The 20,351-nt window shown below is 37.0% G+C and overlaps 1 protein-coding gene across 1 annotated transcript; it reads right to left on the bottom strand.

Moving 5' to 3' along the window:
* Nucleotides 1-948: 948 nt before the first annotated feature.
* Nucleotides 949-19,982, bottom strand: ARL14EP (ADP ribosylation factor like GTPase 14 effector protein). The gene is made up of 4 exons (XM_059931301.1): nucleotides 19,806-19,982; nucleotides 8,064-8,539; nucleotides 6,228-6,355; nucleotides 949-4,851 (listed from the first exon to the last, which is right to left on the bottom strand). Exons 2-4 carry the CDS (start codon nucleotides 8,487-8,489, stop codon nucleotides 4,623-4,625), a joined length of 783 nt encoding a protein of 260 aa, XP_059787284.1. The 5' UTR covers nucleotides 8,490-8,539; nucleotides 19,806-19,982; the 3' UTR covers nucleotides 949-4,622.
* Between the last annotated feature and the right edge of the window lie 369 nt (nucleotides 19,983-20,351).

The raw sequence follows: 20,351 nt of genomic DNA, 5'->3' as shown, positions 1-20,351 counted from the left end.
TAAAACCATAGTCTAGGAAGATTACAGCAACTTTTTAATAAAACATCTGTTTGCTTGTAGTGATAAAAAATGGGAAAACTGAAGTTTCTAATCATTATTTCACTAAGAAATTATTCCCTCATTTCAAGGGGGAAAAATTAATAAATTTTAATTGTGCCACTTAATAGGGCTGTAATTAAATACTTTCAAATTGCATTTAAAGATGGAGAATTACTGGGCTTCCCTGGTGGCGCAGTGGTTGAGAATCTGTCTGCTAATGCAGGGGACACGAGTTCGAGCCCTGGTCTGGGAAGATCCCACATGCCGCGGAGCAACTAGGCCCGTGAGTCACAACTACTGAGCCTGCGCGTCTGGAGCCTGTGCTCCGCAACAAGAGAGGCTGCGACAGTGAGAGGCCCGCGCACCACGATGAAGAATGACCCCCGCTCGCCACAACTAGAGAAAGCCCTCGCACAGAAACGAAGACCCAACATAGCAATCAATCAATCAATAAAAATAAATTAAAAAAAAAAGGATGGAGAATTACTAACCCACCTGAGTTAATAATCTATTTGATAAATCTCCTTTATCTTCTGGTAAGATTAGTCAATCCTCTTAACTATGCTGTTACAGATAATCTACAAATTGGGGTATATACTCTACAGAAGTCTATTACACTTTTTAAACTAAGTGTTCAATGAAGTATTTGATGATTTTTAAAAAATAGGTAAAAGCATTATTTTTCACAGTCTCTCCAACTTCATAAAAATAAAAAGAAACCCAGAAGTGTCCATGTATACTTTCATATCCTCACTCATAGTCTTAAAAATTTGTTGACTGCTGCTGGGCAAGACCTAAGAATGCTAAAAAAGAGAAGCCACTCTACTTTGAGAATTTTAAAAAATATCCCACTTCAATGTAATTACCAGTGTTCATAGTTTAATTTATAAGCAAAGAGATTAACCATTAAGTAGCAGCAGCAGAGAGTTTATTTTCATGAAAATACCAGCAGATGTCAGCAAAAACTAAAGCAGTGTCGCATGAATTTGTACAAGGATGCTAAGCCATTTCTAACAGCATAACCATAATGCAAGAAAATCTCTAATTACAAAAGCTCAGTCCATGTAAGACACCTCAGTTTTCTACATTGCTACTCGACGTGTAATTACCTTTTTGGAGGTGGGAGCGGTGGGCCACGGTGGGATTTAGCCTTTTCAGGGTAGCAAGAGCTCTTTCAATGAACTGAACCGTTCTGATTTCGCTTAACAAAACCCACCTACAACATTACATAAAAAACCAAACTACACTTTAGACAGCCATCCTCACTTAAAAAAAAAACAAAACATCAAATAGTTTACAGAAAATGCCTATTACCCAGGTACTTCAATACATGTTCAGGGGTTCTGAATGTGGAATATTTATGAGTACTCAAATGCATTTTTGTGGGGAGTTCATAGTTTTCATCAGCTTCTCACAGGGGTCTTTGACCTCCATAAAGTTAAGAACCATGCTGGAACTTACTATAAGTTATATTCTCTGAATAAATCACTCTCTATATGTATAAATATGTATGCATGTTTCAAAATACATCTGTTAAAAATTACTTAGTTGAATCCACGCCAGGAAAGCAGTTTTAGAATAGACTGTCAGGTTGTAGAGCAGCTTGTTATCTAGAAATAGACATAATATTTTAAAAAAATAGAAGAATCTCATATATAATATTCCAAAGATAAGTAGCTATTTTCTTATACTTGTAAAAGACAAATGGGAAAAAGATCACTGGGATGCCACTCATTTTATTCCAATATATACATGCATTTTTCACTCTAACGTTTGTGACCAACACTGTGGAAGACCAACGTTTTTGGTCTTACGTTAACTTTTCAACCAGGACCCACCTATAGCCAAAGCTACGTGTTTCATACTTTTATGAAAACTTTTATTTTTGCTTTTAGATTAATAACATTCTAAAATAATTTAGCCACTTTGAATCATACTTATGCAAAATACAAAAAGGATCTACACAATTTCATTGTATTCTATATTACTGTAATTTTATATTAAAACAGTAAGTGGACTTGTGATGTAGTTTTTCTGAAACACAGCTTTTATTATAGCCTACTCCAAATCAGATATACCTTTCTCTGTAAACATTTTGCATGCTCACTAAAAGTTTGGTCTCCTAAATAGGCATAATGAACAAATATTTGCAAAATTGTTCGAGAAAGTTTCCCTTAAAAAACTTATCATCTTTGAAAAATAACAGAAATGTTCTACTAAGGAATGTTGAAATACAACAATTTGAATTTTAAAGTCATTTATTTTGTTGAAAATATGTTCCTGTTTTAAACAAACAAAAAAGCTAAGATTTTAACTTGTCCCTATGAAGAGCTTAAGCAATACACTAAGTCATATTTAGAAGCAAAAAAATTGATGGCAGTAACTCAACTAAGAAGGTCTAATAACCCAGAAGTTCAGATAAAATTAGGAGCCTGTGTTCGTCTGTTCTGTGACAAAATATTTCCTTAATTCAGGAAAAAAAAAGAATCTAGCATCTGATTTAAGTACAGAAAGCCAAAATATTCTTTTTGTCAGTGCTCTGTTGAAACATATCAGTCAAAGAATTGATAAACTGTACTTCTAATAATTGGGTCGGTAAACACTTATAACTTAAATATGACATTTTAATTCCATGGTTGAAAATGGCACTCCATCAAAGTAAAACCAGTCATTTTAAACAGATACCAAAAGTATACAGGAGTAAAAATAAACCTCTTTTGGTCAATTCATCCAATTGGCTGTATAAATCTACTTTCAACAGCTAAAAGTATTTCAAGTTGCTAAAAGCTCATCTGATTAAAGTACTATACTTAAGGAAAACAAAAAGCTAGTTTAGAGGCCATGTCCTAGACAATAAAAAATTTTAGACAGACTGATGGATAGCTGTCTTGAAAAAAAGAGCAGAGAGAAGTTACCACCCACCCCCACCCTCCAAAGGGTACCCATACACATTCCAACGTCAAGATTCAATCAATTTCCAAATAATTTATACTCTGTCTCAACCAGTATTTCTCCACCTTGTTTCATTATTACTCCATTAAGGAGCTGTTTTTAGCCCTTTTAATCCTAGTCAACACCCTATTAAATTGAAATACCACTGATATAATGCACATCTGCTTATATATTGTATGTATATCCATGTTTTATACATAGAAAGAATAAGATTTTTGCCACCAAGCACAAATTTTCACCAAGAACACAGTCTAAGCAATGAAAGGTTTACAGTATTAAAACTTTTTTTAAAAGAATAAGTGGAGAGAAGAAATGATGTATTTTAGCACTTAGTTATGTAGATTATTTCCAAAATAGTTCAACTACTTAGCTGTATCAAAATTAACTTTTCCTGAAGTAGGTACTATTCTCACCTATAGGTAGTCCTTGCCTTGCATGGGCGGTAGTGTGGGACCATAAAAATGGCAATCAAAGCAATCTTAATAATTAATGGGGAAAATTATTATTGTTCTGTGACCTTGAAAAAAATCTGTCAAAATATTAAAAAGTGTCAGTTATAAACGTAAAAGAAAATGAAAAAATTGCAAAAAAGTATTTACTTGGTACACTGTAATTTATATTAGAAACACTGAGAATTAAAGTGTTATTTCATTATAAAAAACTAATCAGGAGCAATAGTACTTGCCTTTTTGTCAAATAATTTATGGTACTGGGTAAGCATCTTTTCTATACCACTGCAAGTTGTCAGACTCCTTTAAGTTTAGATTAGCTTCCACCATTTTATCGTTTGTGCTTTCAATGTTGTGAAATACCTCTGTAAGTTCCTTTAATGTGAAGTTTGTTACCATCACTTCCTCTGGTACATGTTCCTCCTTTTCTCATTTATGATGATAAGTTTGCCTTCACTGAGTTCCTCTAGCTGCATATCTAGAGGCTCTAGAATAGCAGCAGTGTCAACATTCCCATGATCAGTGATTTCTTCTACAACTCTATGTATGTTCAATTCAAGTCACACTTCTAGCATTATCATTTCTTCACTGCACTTTCATCTTTGTTGGCCAATTCTGATTATCCACTTTGTAAAATGTCACATGGGTGTCAGGAGTCAACACAACTCTGTGCTTTCCTGTCTGAGCAAACTGAGTAACAGATGTGCAGTGACCAATCACTAGCAGAATTTGAGAGAAGTAACATGATTGATCACTGATCTTGAAGCACATCTGTTACTTGCATAGTGATTTGTGGACTTAAGAGCTAGCAAGGAAGTTTGTACTTCATGTAAATACTCACAATTAATATACCATGGTGACTGAAATTTGAACTGTGCTGTTAGGGAACTGGCTTATTTAACTAAATCACTGTCATTGAAATTTGTCGACCTGGGAATTATGCAAATTGAGGACTGCCTATACACTGCTTGTTTACATTGACCCAGACAGGCTTGAAGCTGACTGCTGAGTAATAAATAGTTCATCAAACTTTACATCAAATAATTTATCTTAAAGCACCCTAAATGCAACATTAGTGCACAGAGTGCATGTTTGTCACTTGGCAATCAACTTTAAAAGGTACCTTAGAATTTTAGAAATAGACAAAGGAACTTTAAAGATCCCGTAATTTGATACCACAAATTATCCAGCATGTTTGTTATGAATTATTTCTCCTCCTTCTATTTCAATTTGCTCATATAGCCACTTGCGATCACAGCGGCATTCGGCACCACATTTGGTAGAACCGCAGGCAGGACAAGCATAGAAACATCCTAAGCAGTCTTCATCGAGGCAGTCACACAGGTCCATTCCACTGAAAATCAGGAGACCCTGGCTATCATAGACCTTACTCTTCGCTGGGATCACTTGTCTGTAATACAAAACACAAGGTGTGTTATACCTCACAAATATATTATTTCTGAATATTTAGTTGAAAACAGCTAATGAAAAAAACTTAAGGAGATAAAATGTTTTGAATTAGGGATGAAACCCCGCCAAACTGATACATGGCTTACCTGACTCAAAGCTACTCTACAATTAATAGCTAATGAGCTCCTTGCGAGAAGAGACCTCACTGTAAAGTGTTGAAACATATCCAAAGGAATGGACAAGAACTGTGTCTAAAAACAATAATTGTTAAAACTATTTACCCCTTCCTTGCCAAAAAAAAAAAAAGGCTAGGTAATAGTGGTACATTTTATTAGCAACCAATCTATCTACTGCTTTGTGAACACAGATTTTTATCACAGTATACTATCCAATTATTTTTTATATTGCAATTAACCTGTTTCTTGTTCTTTAATGGACTCTAGCAAATCTTGCCTAAAAACACTTACATGATTCAATGGAAAACCTTCACAGATGGAATAAATGGCCTATGTAGAAAATAATTCTGAATGATTACACTAACATTTGTCAATTTGCATTTTAGAAATGCTCAGTTTAAAAAGTCATATTCTAAACAATTTAGTTTTCTTGTTCATTCTATTGACTGTACTGTAACCTTCTATTTTAGACATGTAAAAAATAAAAAGTATCCTTGTATTCTCATAAAATTTATTTTTTAGCTGCCACCTATAGAGCAGAGACATACTGATTATATATTAGTGCTTTCAAACAAGTGAATTATTTTAGCTATAAGAAGTATAGGGTTTCCCTGGTGGCGCAGTGGTTAAGAATCCGCCTGCCAATGCAAGGGACACAGGTTCGAGCCCTGGTCTGGGAAGATCTCACATGCCACGGAGCAACTAAGCCCATGCGCCACAACTACTGAGCCTGTGCTCTAGAGCCCGCAAGCCACAACTACTGAGTCTGCATGCCACAACTACGGAAGCCCATGCGCCTAGAGCCCGTGCTCTGCAATGAGAAGCCACTGCAATGAGAAACCCGCACACCACAACGAAGAGTAGCCCCCGCTCGCCGCAACTAGAGAAAGCCCGCACACTGCAAAGAAGACCCAACGCAGCCAAAAACAAAACAAAAAGAGAAGTATAATAAGTTTAAATTATTTTAATTATTGTGCCAAAAATGTTATCTTGTTCACTTCATTGATACTTTCTTAGAAGTAAATTTTTAGAGTGGAAGGGGATGCCTTAATTTTCTATGAGGCCCTTGGAGGTTCTTACTAATTCCAGATTATCGAATTTAAAATATCTAACCAGAAATATTCAAAACTTAAGAGAAAGATAGGAAAACAATACAGATGTGAAGCAAGTTAACATATACCTTAAATAACACATAGCTTACCTGTCTGAACCAGCAGCTGCATTTTTTGTAAGCCTTCTTTTTTCTCTTTTACCAGTTTCTGGAGCAAATTCAGTTTGCTTTCCTGGGTTTGCAAATTGTAATGACCTCAGAGCTTTAGCAGTTCTTCCCTGAATAAAGGTAAACAAATTATCAACTCAAATCTTAATATCAGACCATACATAAATATTTCACTTAATGTTAATCTCGATTATTCCTTAGCTTGGAAAACAGTCTGGAACTCACAAAAAAGAAAAAAAAAGGGTTTTAGTGCCCAAGTGCAACAAAATTTATGTGGCCCATGGTCCGGGACCGTATTCAAAGTTTACTGGTTAACTTATTTATGATATTTTCATTATCTAATTTTAGTCTCTGGCATATTAGGAGGTGAGGAGGACAGGCACAGTGAAAATGGCAATGGCTGCTGCCAACATGGGAGAGAAGGCAGAAAAACTGCTGTATAACCCACAGCACACAGCACAGGTTCCTACTAATGATCTTGGGTCCTTAGGAAAAGGTTCGATTACATACATTTTTAAAGCTGAGAAGTAATAAAGTTTCAAGTTCTGTAACAGTACTATAATCCTTTTAAAAAAATTTGGTAAAACAAAATTTTGATGGTTAAGGGTTTAATTTCATTATCTGGGGGGAAAAAAGGTTTATGTGATACATTCCACATGAACAATAGATAAATGAAGTGGAGAATACATCTAAAGTGACAGCAGCAAGTACCTAGTATAAACTACAAGATAACATTGGGTCCTGGAGATATGCCTTTGAGGGGATAACGAAGGAAAAGCACTACATGTAATTTAAAATTTTAATTTGGTTTATTAATATAATGAAAAGGAGAAAATTGAGAAGAATATGCCAGCAGAAAGAATTATAAATTGCTTATAAATAGAAAATTTGAGAAGTGCTCCTTTGACGTACCAGTCCTTGTTCTGCACCAGAGACAGCTTTATGAAATCTTTAGTTGTTCTGATACAGTTAAATAATTTAAAGGTAACATGTGACTAAGGAAGAGAGTTATAAAATAATTAATACTTACAATGTAAAAATGTATGCTTTTTGACAGTAGGGAGTCCTAAAATTAGTCTTGACCATACCAAGTAAGAATTGAGAGCCAGAAGCAAAGGAAATTCACAAGCATCTTAAAATCCCAAACAAGAATGGGATAGTGCCAAAGCAGAAAGAAAGGCTGAAATAAGAAATAATTACTTCAAGTCACTTCTGAAGTTCCTTTTAAAGCAGCAGTTTTCAAGTCCTTCAAAAAAGAGGGGACTTCATCCTGCTACATTTCAGACCCTTGCTGGCTGGCATATCCTACTGAGTTACTTTGGTATCAGAAAAGGAGCTAGGATGGTTAAGTCCTGGCTGTGCCAGAATGTCTTAGCACTAGGAGCTATGGCTTGAAAGTCTTGGGAATACTATGTTATTCTTTTCCTAAGCTAACTTTCTTTACCAAACAATCTGGGTTTACACAAATATTTAGAAACACCATTTATTTTCACCTCCCCAACTTTATATTCACTGCCTGATAGTTAGTATACAGTCGTCCCTTGGTATCTGAGGGGGATTGGTTCCAAGATTCGCTGTGGATACCAAAATGCTAGGATGTTCAAGTCCCACAGTTGGCCCTCTGCAACTTTGGATTCAACCAACCACAGATTGTATAGTACAGTACTGACTGAAAAAAATCCACATATAAGTGGACCTGCACAGTTCAAACCTGTGCTGTTCAAGGCTCAACTGTAATAAATAGTGATATAAATGTGATTTCCTTATAATTATAACCCCACATTGTAGAAGTAACGGAGAAAAAATGACTATACATACATCTGAATCAGGTTTTTTTCTCTGCCGGTCTTCAGAATCAACATCCACACTTCCATTGATTATCTGTGTACATTTTGGACAAAGTTTCCAACCAGGTACAAGCTGCCTTCCAAATTTTGCACTCAGAAAAGTGGCATCATCTAAATCAATTACATGTAAATTTTTTTTGGCTAGTTTTTTGTGTATGTTAAATGGGTCACAACATGACTTCTGCAAATCCTCAAATCTGTCGATGTAGATTTTTGCATGATGGAAGCAAATTGTATTGTTCCCAGAAAGTGTCATTCCAGTTCTAAGTTGAAGTAAAAGCATGTCATTTGATGACAATTCTTGCAAAGTCTTGAAACCTGTATGACGAGTATAGTAGGTTTTATGGCACTCATTTGTGGTTCGAAGCTGGACTCCAACTGAACATGGATCCATCATTTTTGATTCTAGCAAATTTCCTCTTTTTGATTTTTGTCTAGCAGATCACCCTAGAGAAAACATTAAAGAGAGTCAGATTTGTGCTGCAAAATTTTTATCTGGGAAACTGAAAAAGCATTTGATAAAATTCAATATCTGCATAATAGAAAGAAAACTCTTAGCAAGCAAGGAATAGAAAGACATTTACCAAGAGCCTACAAAAACATTATTATATTTAATTATAAAACATTAGAAGCATTCTCTGTAAAGTTAGAACTACACAAGAATACTTATATCACAGTTTCCATTTAACACCATATTAAAAGGTATTAAAAGGTATTCAATATAAAGATTAAAGAGGAAGAAATAAGAAATATTACTCAAAGATATGAATATCTAAATGGAAAATACAAGAGGTTCAATGGACAAACTATTAGAACCAGAAAGATAATTCAGCAGGCATGCTGGAAACAAAAACATTACAAAGATATCTTACAAGATATATAAATCTTACAAAAGATATGTAAGACTTTTATGGAGAAAACGATCAAACAGAAAGACAAATGACACCTTAAATAAATGTAGAAATTAATCATGGCAAGTGTGACTATAGTAAATATGTCAATTTTCTAGGAATTTATCTATAAATTCAATATGATTCCAATCAAAATTTCACCAGGTATTCCACAACTCCCCCACCCCCTGGAATTTAGCAAGCTGGTCTATATGGAAGAGTAAAGGTTCAAGAGAGCCAAGGTAATCTTGAAGGAAAACAAAACAAGAAATTTATTTACTATAAAGCTATTATAATTAAAAGTGTGTGGTATCAGTATACTATAGACAAATAGATCCATGAAAAGATGAGGGCTTGGTGTATGACATGTGGTATTATAAATCAATAGGTATAACACATTAATGGGAGAAAGATTTAATTAAAGATGCTTGGACAACCGGCTAACCATATGGAAAAAGACAGACTAAAATCTTTTTCTCACAAACAAAAATCAATTCCAGATGTTATTATAAAATAAAACTTGAAAAGAAAAACTGTAAAAATGTTTATAAGAAAACATAGAAGACTTTGTGACACTGGGGTAGAGAAGAATTCCTCAAACAAGAAAGGACATATCAAAGAAAAAGATGGACACGTTTGATTTTATGTCCAAATTAAACATTTCTATATAACTCTAAGGAAGGGAAAAGAAGCCACACTGGAAAGGTGTTGTTGGGATTATTATTCCAAATATACAAAAAAAAGCCCTGACTTCTACAAATCACTTAGAAAATGACCACCCATTAGTAAATGAAACAAATATACACAGGCAATTCACAGAGGAAGAGAACAAAACAGCCAACAAATGCAGGTGTTTAACCTCATAGTTATCAGGAGAATGAAAATGAAATACCACTTCTCAAACATTTGTTTGGCAAGATTTTAAAAATCTGGTAACATAGTGAAGGCAAAAATGTGGCCAATTCTTACATGCTCCTTATACCTTGTAGGAACGTAAACTGCTGCAACTGCTTTAGAGTTTTTGGTAATTTCTTGCAAAACTGAAGAAGTCCACATCCCAGGGCCTTATATTTTCAGCTCTAGGTGTCTGTGCCAGAGAAATGTATGTCCCATGTGAGCATAGGACTTTGCGCATGGTACATACAAAGTCTTTCAGCATTCATTGCTTTTGACAGTGAAAAATTGGAAATAACCCAATGGTAAAGGGTGAGAAATTGTAGGTTACTCAACAGGGACTGCTACAGGACAGTTAAAAATAAACTGCATGAATTAAATGAGTCAATTTGAATAAATTTCAAAGATAATCATAAGTGAAAAAGCTGCAAAAGGACATATAGTATATCACGTAAAATTTTACATATACAATAGTATGCATTGTTCCTGGATAAGAACTTGAATACATGCTAAAATATACATTAAGAATAATAGATACCAAGTCTGTGGTATATACACTTCTAAAGAGGAAGGACTTTTTTTTTTTTTTTTTAAGAGAGATTTGTAGAAGAAAAGGCTTGGTGGTATCTACACAAGTTTTTCATTATTTTCTGTGCTCTGTTTGAAATTTTTCATAACTAAATATTTTTCAAAGCAAATGCAAAAATTTAGTTGAATTCTTAAGACAAGTTTTAACAAATACAAGTCACTAGGAAAAAACTGTTGTTGAAAATAGATGTGAACCACTGAAATCCGGGCAGTGGCAGGGTACTGAAAAAGTCAAGGATCCGGAAATCTTGCAAGTGTTTTTATAAGCTTTGCTCCACATTAAAAAAAGGGTTAGAAAGCTTAGATACTTTCTGATATGTTTTCTGCAGTGAGAAACTGTAATCAGTAAAGCCATATACAAATAAAAGACTAGTCTCATGTAATAAAAAATGGTGAGTAAATATACATTTCTATGTCTTAAGTTAAAATACAAAATTTTAAAAGTTAAAAAACAGAATTTATGGGGGATGAGTAGAGGTCGAGAGTGGGCTGAGCCTGGGAGAAGACACTGGCGCGCCCCTGAAGGTGGGCACACTCCCAGATTTGTACCACAGGTGCCTCTCTTGCCTCACCCTGGTCTGGCCCTGGTTGGGAAATGCAGTGTTACCTGAAATACCTGGACATGAGGGCCGGCCAGACACGGTCCCCACTGCCACCCCTCCCAAGAAACCCCAGAATTTAAAGTGTTTGAACATTTTAACTTAAAAATTTTAAAAGCTGATTAAAACAGAGAATATTTTAAATTCTATTTTAACCAACTTTTAAAATTTAATTACCAAGTATAGGTTCCAATCACATCAGATGAAACTGCTTGTATAAATCTAATTGTTGTCTTTTAACAGATAAGTGGGTTAAGATAAATTAAGGAATGGAAAAGAAGAAGCCAGAGATACAGTTATAAAACACCACCACCAAACTATGTTGTATTAAACTTCAGCAGATAGTGTCACAAATCTGGCTCTGACCTTCCTTAACAGTCAACAGGAAGGAAATTTGATCAACTATCCCCACAGCACATTATGGAAACTGCTAACGCTTAATGTCTTATTAATGTCACAGATTCTTTATCTTTGTAGGTAACTATCACCAATTTGTAGCCACTAATGTATAATATGATTTTTTGAACGTAAAACTATTTCTTAGCATTCATGAAGTTGGGCTATACCCTGATCATATTTGACAGGAAAAGCATCTTGTGACTTGGAAATTTTATTTTAGAAATTCTATCTGTCCATGGCAATAAAACATTTTTACCCGTTAGGGAGGTTTTTTTTTTCTTTGCTACTAGGGGCTTCTATTCCTTTATTTTCCTTTAATCTTGGCTAAATTACGATCTCATTCACAAGAGTTTATCAGTAGACTCAAGTTGTACCGGTGAGGTTGAATCCTTATTTTTAAGTGATCTGACGCTCTTGGAAATTTGGAAATATGATTAACTCCTACTAAATTAATTTTTCTGGTAAGTATTTGCTTGGACATCTTCCACAATTGCATAACTTCTCTTATTAACCTTAAACCACTAAGAATCTAGACTCTTAGTTGGAGAGCATAGAGCGGAATTTGTTTTTCTTTCAAGTTAGCCATAACCCTACCAGTCTTTGAAAACATCCCCTTCTGGGTAAGCAGTGGCTTCTAACCATTTTGAACTCTTGGCGTACTTTTGAGTACATAATGGAGGAACACTTGAAGGAATTAAATTGCTGCACAATTACGCTGTTTTCTAAGAAGCCATCTCTCAGGTATCACTGTTAGGGTAGAATTATTTACTATTGGAGTTGCCAGATAAAATACAGGATGCTCAGTTAAATTTGAATTTTTGATAATGTATAAATAATTTTAATTATATCCCAAATATTGCTAACAAGTAATTTGTTGTTTGTCTGAAATTCAAATTCAATTGGGCATCCTGTATTTTTATTTGCTAAATCTGGTGGCCTCATTTACCATGCCTTTTTTTTTTTTTTTTTGCATATTCCAGTAAGTAGAGATCTCTTTGGTGCCAGCTTCACATTATCTTCCACCTCTTACTTGCTGCTAAAAGAAAACTGAACTACTTATGAACAAATTACAGGACCTGCTCAGTTAAAAATTAAAGTGCCCCATCTGACAGAAGACAAATCACTAGTTGCAGTACAAAATATATTTTACACATTGCTTAAAGCTCAATGGCATATTGATACCACTAACTTGAGTGAAACCGTCACGGTAAAAGTGTACACACCTGTGTCAAAGCAGTTTTACGTTCAAGCATTGCTTTAAAAAAAAAAAGTCAGGTTAGCTCAAGGAACACAAAATTTCAGGCAGTGATCTTCAGTGGTTACTGCCTGCCTTCTAAAACCTAACCCCTCTGGTTGCTCCTCCCCTGTTGTATCTCCCAGTGTCCTCATTTCTGTTCTCTTCTCTGAAGCTGAAGTTCTGCTATAGAGTTTTTTGGATCTGTTTCCTAGCAACTGTTTCTTTTGCTCATTTTGGCCTGTGCTCTGGCAATGTGGCCCACAATTAGTATTTTTGTTTATTCAAGCGATAGTCTAGTAGCTTCACGTTGCTCCCTTCACCTGCAGTATGGTGCCATGTTCTCCAGTAATGATTATCTAATATCTTCCTCAATTAATAGTCAGAAATACATTACTATTTACTGTCCATGAACTATTGAATAGTACTAGCATCAACTGGGAACTTATTATTGAATAGAAAAGAGAAATCTCAGGAAAGCCCCACACTCACTGAATCAGAATTGCATTTAAAAAGGAAATCCCCAGGTGATATGTAAGCACAGTACAGTTTGAGATGCACTGCTTTAGATAATTCAATTAAAAACATTAACCAAGCATCTTCTATATTTATAGAGTATATCAAAAAAGAATAAGAAACACACACACACAGACATGTACTTGCCTTCCAGGAAGTCCGACACTTAGGGAAGATTATTTGAGGGGGGGAGGGGGAGTTGTAAATTTCATAAACTAGGTATAGAAAGAAATACCTGCTTCAGTGGAAAACTGCACTGCTGAAGAGTACAACCTTCAGGGTTTTCACATTCCCATTACATGAGAGCTCTGAGTCTTTCATTGCCTTTGGGCTATTTTACAGCTGACAACTGTACAAAACTAACAGCAATGCAAAACTCTTGTCTATATTCTTGTAAATTCTGTCTGGTAGAGGTACAATTGACGCCCCTGGCCCACTGTGGAAGAAGACAGTTTTGCCTCTGTTTGCTCATTTATTTCAATATTCCTGATCAATAAATGTGTCTGTTCTTTTGATTGTCATTTGAATTGATTATATAACATCTTACCAGTCCCCTCATTAATAAGATAAACAAAAACCATGTGTTGCTAATTTTATATCTGTGTGACAGTCATGATTTTACTTCCTTCTCCCTTTTTTTGTGGGAAATTATATTTTAAACATAGGAAAAAATTAATTTGCTCCAGCCAAGTCACTTTGATGGAGTGAAAAAAAAAATCCAGTTCTTATAGGTTAAGATGAAAACCATGCAACAAACAAAAAGCCCCAGATGTGTTCATTTAGACCTCAGTAATTTAGATTTGTTTTCCACTCCCCCCACCACCTCAGGAAAATCTCACTGATACAAATGAGACTGGTCTTTAAGTGCTTTCAAACTACACATAGTGATGGAGGATTTTTTAATTCCTGAATGTCAATGAGTATCCTAAGGCCTTCCTGTATAAATGTTTCAATGAATTTTATTTGTACACTTAATTATTTTCCACTTCAAATAGTAAAATGCCTTTTTAACAAGTCAAATTTTACCTGAGACCTGTGCTCCTGGTTCTTGAATAGCCACGGTTAAAGAAACCCTCCTACTCCTCTCCATATGGCTTCCAAAAGACTCAAGAACATCCCCTTGTTTACCTATGACCAGGACAAAGGACCTCCAAATTCCCAGTCTCATTTATAAATTTATGAATAATTAGCTGAACTGCTTGTTGAAAATAATCAATTGGAACAAAATGCTTGTTAACCATATTTTAAGTTTCTTTCCTTCCCCTAGATCCCTGAACTTTGGCCTACCCTCAGCCAGAGCCAGCAAAGGACCCCTTCAGAGAATAGGCTGGCCTCAGGGCAAAACAATCTGGGATCTACAATCAGACCAAGCAGTTCTGTTTTAGCTTTGTTTACTCATCCCTTGAGAAGCTGGTAAATCTTTTGGTCAGAGAATTCTCTCCACTGCTATAATCCCTTTTCCCCTGTTGCAATAACCCTTTCAATAAAGTCTCTCCTTACTAACTCTGGATTTTATTATTTGACACTTTCTTTTAAAAGTTCTGCATTTTCAATTTTCTCTTGCCTTAGAATTGCCAATACTTTCCTTCAGTACCTAAACAGAGTATGTTTTGTGATTCTAAGATTAACTTACAATATTTTTATAGCACTCCCAGAAGAGTCCAGAGAGAATGAAATAAATATAGATTTATTAGACCCCTTCTTCTATACCTTAGGTAGTAAACACAAGCATTTGCTCCTCATATATCTGAACACTGACAAGTTAGGGAATAAGCTTTTGTAAAAAATTGAGGTATTAACTTACATAACATTATATTAGTTTCAGGTATACAATGTAATGATACAATATTTGTGTATATTGCAAAATGATCACCACAATAAGTCTAGTTAACAACTGTCACCACAGTTATAAATGTTTCTTTTCTGTGATGTGAACTTTTAAGATTTACTCCCTCAGCAACTTTCAAATATGCAGTACAGTATTATTAACTAGTTATCATGTTGGATGTTACATCCCCATTACTTACTTACAACTGGAAGTTTGTACCTTTTGACCCCCTTTTCACCCATTTTGCCCACCCTAACCCCCTGACAGTGGCAATTACCAATCCGTTCTCTTTATCTATGAGTTCATTTTTTAAACATTATATTTTAAAGTTATTTGTTTTTTATAGATTCCATGGAATAAGTTTTAAACGCTATCTCTTGCTATTCATTACCCAACTCTAAGGTAGGTAGGTTGGACGCACTGAAGAAGCTGAGTGACCTCATACAAGGCCACGACAGTAGCAAGTTTCCCTAATAACACAAGTTCTGGGACATGATCACAGGCCTCCTATAGGAGTTAGTCAAAGCAGAACCACAACCATCACTTCCACTAACAAAACAAAAGCAGAGGGAGATAGTGGTGCTTGGATACCACTCTTCAAGTTAGTGGGAAAAAGAGCATTAAGAGGAAATTTAATGAAAAAATAAATTACTGAATTTTTAGGTCAATTTTTAAGAGTCTTTCCCTTTCAGGAAAAATGCCTTGTTTTTTCAGTATAGGGGTCTTACAATTTATAAGGCATTTCCCCATTTACCTTTTATTTATTGAATTAAAAAAAAAATAACTTCACCCCTACTTTGCAAATCAGCAGTTTCAGTCCTAGGCGTGCACCTGCCTGAGTGCGCGCGCACACACACACACACACGCACACCACACACACACACACACACACACAAATCATGCCTCTGGCAACTGATAACTTTTTGTGCCCATTATCTTCAAATACTAACTACCTACAGGACACTTGAATGGGTACTAACAGAAGGGTTAAGTGGCCAAGTGGGATAGTCTTAAACCTCAAGAAGACCCAGGCCCCATAAGAAAGATAAAGTGAACTTAAAACAAAAATATGGTCCATAGTATTATTTAAAATAAAATATTTGGGAGGTTCCAGTCAAAGATGGTAGTGTAGGAAGACCCTGAACTCATCTCTTCCCACAGACATGCTGAATTTGTACCTACATACAGATCCATTCCTGCCAAAGAAGAACTGAGGGCTGCAGAACAAGTGATAGAGGGACGACACAGGGGACGGGTAAAAGAGATGGAGGCATGGTATCGATGGGACCCCCAACCCTGACGAGGACCTTCGGTAGGGAGGGGTATCACTGAGGGGCCTGTACACAGACTTGCCCACCCTAGAGCAGAGCAAAGAAGCAACTGTTTAAAGGGCATCTACGCTCTAGATGAAGGAAATCCATTTACTAACCCTCAAGTGTCTGCCAAATGGGCAGAGAACTGCTGAAACTGTCTCCGTGGTCCAAGGTGCCAGAAAGTGCCATTTTTTGTGTGTTCCCCTTACACCTTAATAGTGCGGACAGAATCACGGTCCAGGTACTCTTACTGGCCTGCCAAGGCTGCCCCAGCATGCCCCAGGCCCACCCCATCCCCCAGCTCCAGCTGTCCTGCCAAGGTGGTCTGAGCATGGCAAGCCCTGGGACCGCATCCCTCCCCTGCTCCACTCATGCTTGCTCCAGCTCCAGTCACCCCACTAGGGTGGTCCCAATGTGAACATGCTCCAGGACACACTGGCCCACACCTGCTCCAGGTCCAACCAGCCTGACAAAGCTGCCTGGCGCACACGGTCCATACAGAGGACACTCCTACACAAAGCCATGCCTTCCAGACTTGGAGAGGTAGATGTTTCACCTAATTAATACGAAAACAGAGTTAAACAAAAGGAGGAGACAGAGAAATATGTTCCAAAAAAAAAAAAAAAAGAAAAAAGAACAAGATAAAAGTCCAGGAAAAAACCCTAAGGAAATAGAGGTAAGTAATTTACCTGATAAAGAGTTCAAAGTAATGGTCAAAAAGATGCTTAACAAACTTGGGAGAAAAATGGAGGAACACACTGAGAACTTAAGAGTTAGGATAGAAAAGAACCAAACAGAGATGAAGAATACAATAACTGAAATGAAAAATATACTGGGTCAACAATCTAGAAGACAGAATAGTGGAAGTCATCCAAGCAGAAAAGCAAAAAGCAAAAAATTTAAAAGAGTTTAAGGGACCTCAGAGACAACATCAAGCATACTAACATTTGCATTATAGGAGAAGAGAAAAAGAAAACATATTTGAAGAAGTAACGGCTGAAAACTTCCCTAACCTGGGGAAAGAAACAGATATCCAGGTCCAAGAAGCACAGAGAGTTCCAAACAACATAAACCTAAAGACACACCAAGACAAACTATAATTAAATCAGCAAAAGTCAAAGATAGAGAATTTCAAAGACAGAAAGAGAAAAACAACTAATCACATACAAAAGAACCCTTACAAAAGAACCCTCAAAAGACTATCAGCCGGTTTTTCAGCAGAAACTTTGCATGATATATTTAAAGTGCAGAAAGAAAAAAACCTGCAACCAAGTACTCTACCTGGCAAAGTTACCATTCAGAATTGAAGGAGAGATAAAGAGTTTCCCAGACAAGCAAAAACTAAAGAAGTTCATCATCACTAAACCAGTCTTACAAGAAATGTTAAAGATCTTCTTTGAGTACAAGAGGCCATAACAAGAAATAAGGAAATATATGAAAAAAGAAACTGCACTGGTGAAGGCAAATTTATAGTCAAGGCAGTGCATCAGCTGCTTAAAAACAGGTATGAAAGTTAAAAAACAAAGGTAGTAAAATCAACTATAACTACAATTAAGTATTTAAGAGATACACAAAATAAAAAGATGTAAAATATGACATCAAAAACATAAAACATGGGGGAGGGGGAGAGTAAAATGTGCTTTTAGAGCATTCAAACTTACACAAGAATTAGGTTAAAATAAACTGATATATATATGTGTCAATATACATGAATCTCATGGTAACCACAAACCTATAATAGATACACAAAAAAAAGAGAAAGGAAGCAAACATAACACTGAAAAAGAAAATCATCAAACCATGAGGGGAGAGACCAAGAGAAGAAAAGAACAGAGAAGAACCACAAAAACAACCAGGAACAATCAACAAAATGGCAATAAGTACATAGCTATCAATAATCACTTTAAATGTAAATAGACTAAATGCTCCAATCAAAAGACATAGGCTGGATGAATGGATTAAAACAATAAGACCCATCTATATATTGCCTACTGCTCACATTTGGCACAATTCAGCAAACCCTTCAGGTCTCCAAACTCCATTTGTGATTTCTCTCTTTTCCTATGGTCCTTAACCGTCAAAGAGAACAGAATCCCTTGATTTCAACAACTGAAAGATTGTTTCCAGACTAAGATGAATGAGCAAAGCTCTCCTTATTCTACCTGAATTCTGGATGTGGTCAACATTGTCAAACAGTACTTAATACTATACTTAAACTGCCAAACAGTTGGGTAAATGATTGTGACACTGAACTGTAAGCTATTCTGTTGAAAACACTTTCACCTCTTCCTAGAAAACAAAGTCTGGACTCTTTAGCATGGCATTACTTGTTCAAACGTCACATACTCCAGGTCAAAATAGTCTACTAGCAAAGTTCTTTTATATTTTATGTCTTCATATTGTCTCTTTGCTTGGAAAGCCAGGCAATGCTAACTAATCCTTCAAGACGGCGCCAGCGTCTTCACCTTTCTGCTGTGCCTTACCCAAATACTATTGTTATAGGTCCTTCTTCCTCTGTGTTTGAAACTTTTACTTTTCAGCTGTTGGAAGACAGGAGCTATATGGTGTTATTTTCTCTACCACTCAAGGCAAAAGAGTAAGGAACTTCAGGGACTTCCCTTTTCATAGCACTCATCACAGGCTTTCTTCTTTGTTAGTTTTTCCCATTATGTATTACGCTCCGTGAGGGCAAGGAATCACCAGGGTCCTGTTACAGCTGTAGCTTCTCTAACTAGCACAATATTGACACTTAGTAGATAACATCTTTCGAATGAATACATGTTCCTAAACTGCCAGAGTCTCACACAATGAAGGCTGAATCTGCCCAAATCAATGTGACTAGGTGCTCAGGATCCTGCAATTATTCCCACCTCAACCCTGTGCTCATATGCATAACGCCCCTACTTCACGGCTGTATCAGAATATTGCAAGCCACCAGATACATCATATGAGCCTCTACCATGTTCACGGTACGGGAATGGAAGAAAGAAGACTATTTATTCGGCATCCGGCCTCAACCAAAATGCTAGGGCTGGGAGGGCTCCGATTTAAAAAATAAAAACCAAATAGCAGAGATATAAGCTGTGGATGGGGCTCTAGGCCACAAAGCTCTCCTCTAAATAAGACAAGCCTAAGTCAAAATTAGCAGGGCTCCAGGTCTCCCTAAGAGAGGCGACGACCCGCGGGGTCAACAGATGCGGCGGTAGAAACCGTGTTGGGCCTTGACACAAGGGGCCGCAGATGAAGCGGAGGAAGCGGGGAACGCTGCAGGGTGGCAGGCTGGCGGAGGCCTCAGCTAGCAGCTGAAAATCCCCCTCACTCCCCCTCACGTGTCCGACCTGCTCCCCCTCCTCTCCTGGGGACCTCCATCACCTGGCCCGGGCCCTCCTCCCACCCAGGGATCGTTCTCCACGCCCCCGATCCTCCCCAAAGCCTCCCCCAGCCCTTCCCACCTTTAGCGGGAGCGCTCCACCGCCGGGGTCCGGGCCACACCCGCAACGTCTCAGCTGGGCCTCAGCCGCCGGCTTCTCGGCTCTTCCCGGCGCTACCAGCGAGAGGGCGGCGAGCCAGGCTAGAGAGTCTCAGCACGACCATAAAGAGAGGCCTGGGAGAAGCCTAGAGGGGAACGGAGCTTGGCGCCCCCGCCTTCGGGGCGGAAAGGGCGGGGCGGCGTGAATTGGCGAATGAATCAAGGTGAGGCAATGGTTGCTTCAGAGGCTGACTGGATTTTTTTTTTTTTTCCCCTTCTGTTCTTGGGCGTTAGGGAATTGGGCGGTGTCTGGGGCCACCTTTTACAAGACACAAGTTTGGCTAACTTGGGTTGTGTTCGCGAATCTCTACGCCTGTGCGTGACGCCACATTCTTGCACCCCAACCCTCCTAATCCCTGAAGGAGAAGTGAATGAGTTAAAAAGACCTTCAGAAGAGACCCTTTATTTAGGGTCTCAAGTTTTTATTTCTTTCACTCAAGCGAAATATATTCCAAAATGCATCTCCTTT

This window comes from Balaenoptera ricei, chromosome 8 (genome assembly GCF_028023285.1).
Source record: "Balaenoptera ricei isolate mBalRic1 chromosome 8, mBalRic1.hap2, whole genome shotgun sequence".
NCBI classification, from domain to species: Eukaryota; Metazoa; Chordata; class Mammalia; order Artiodactyla; family Balaenopteridae; genus Balaenoptera; species Balaenoptera ricei.
This window is presented reverse-complemented; position numbering and strand designations above follow the sequence as displayed.

Bases quoted from the DNA above. Each gene is read 5' to 3' on its own strand.
- ARL14EP (XM_059931301.1), bottom strand. From the start codon at position 8,489: ATGATGGATCCATGTTCAGTTGGAGTCCAGCTTCGAACCACAAATGAG. The intron at 6,356-8,063 runs GTATGTATAGTC...ACCTTTATTCAG, and splicing joins GAAAAAAACCTGATTCAGAT to GGAAGAACTGCTAAAGCTCT. The intron at 4,852-6,227 runs GTAAGCTATGTG...TTTGTATTACAG, and splicing joins GCAGCTGCTGGTTCAGACAG to ACAAGTGATCCCAGCGAAGA.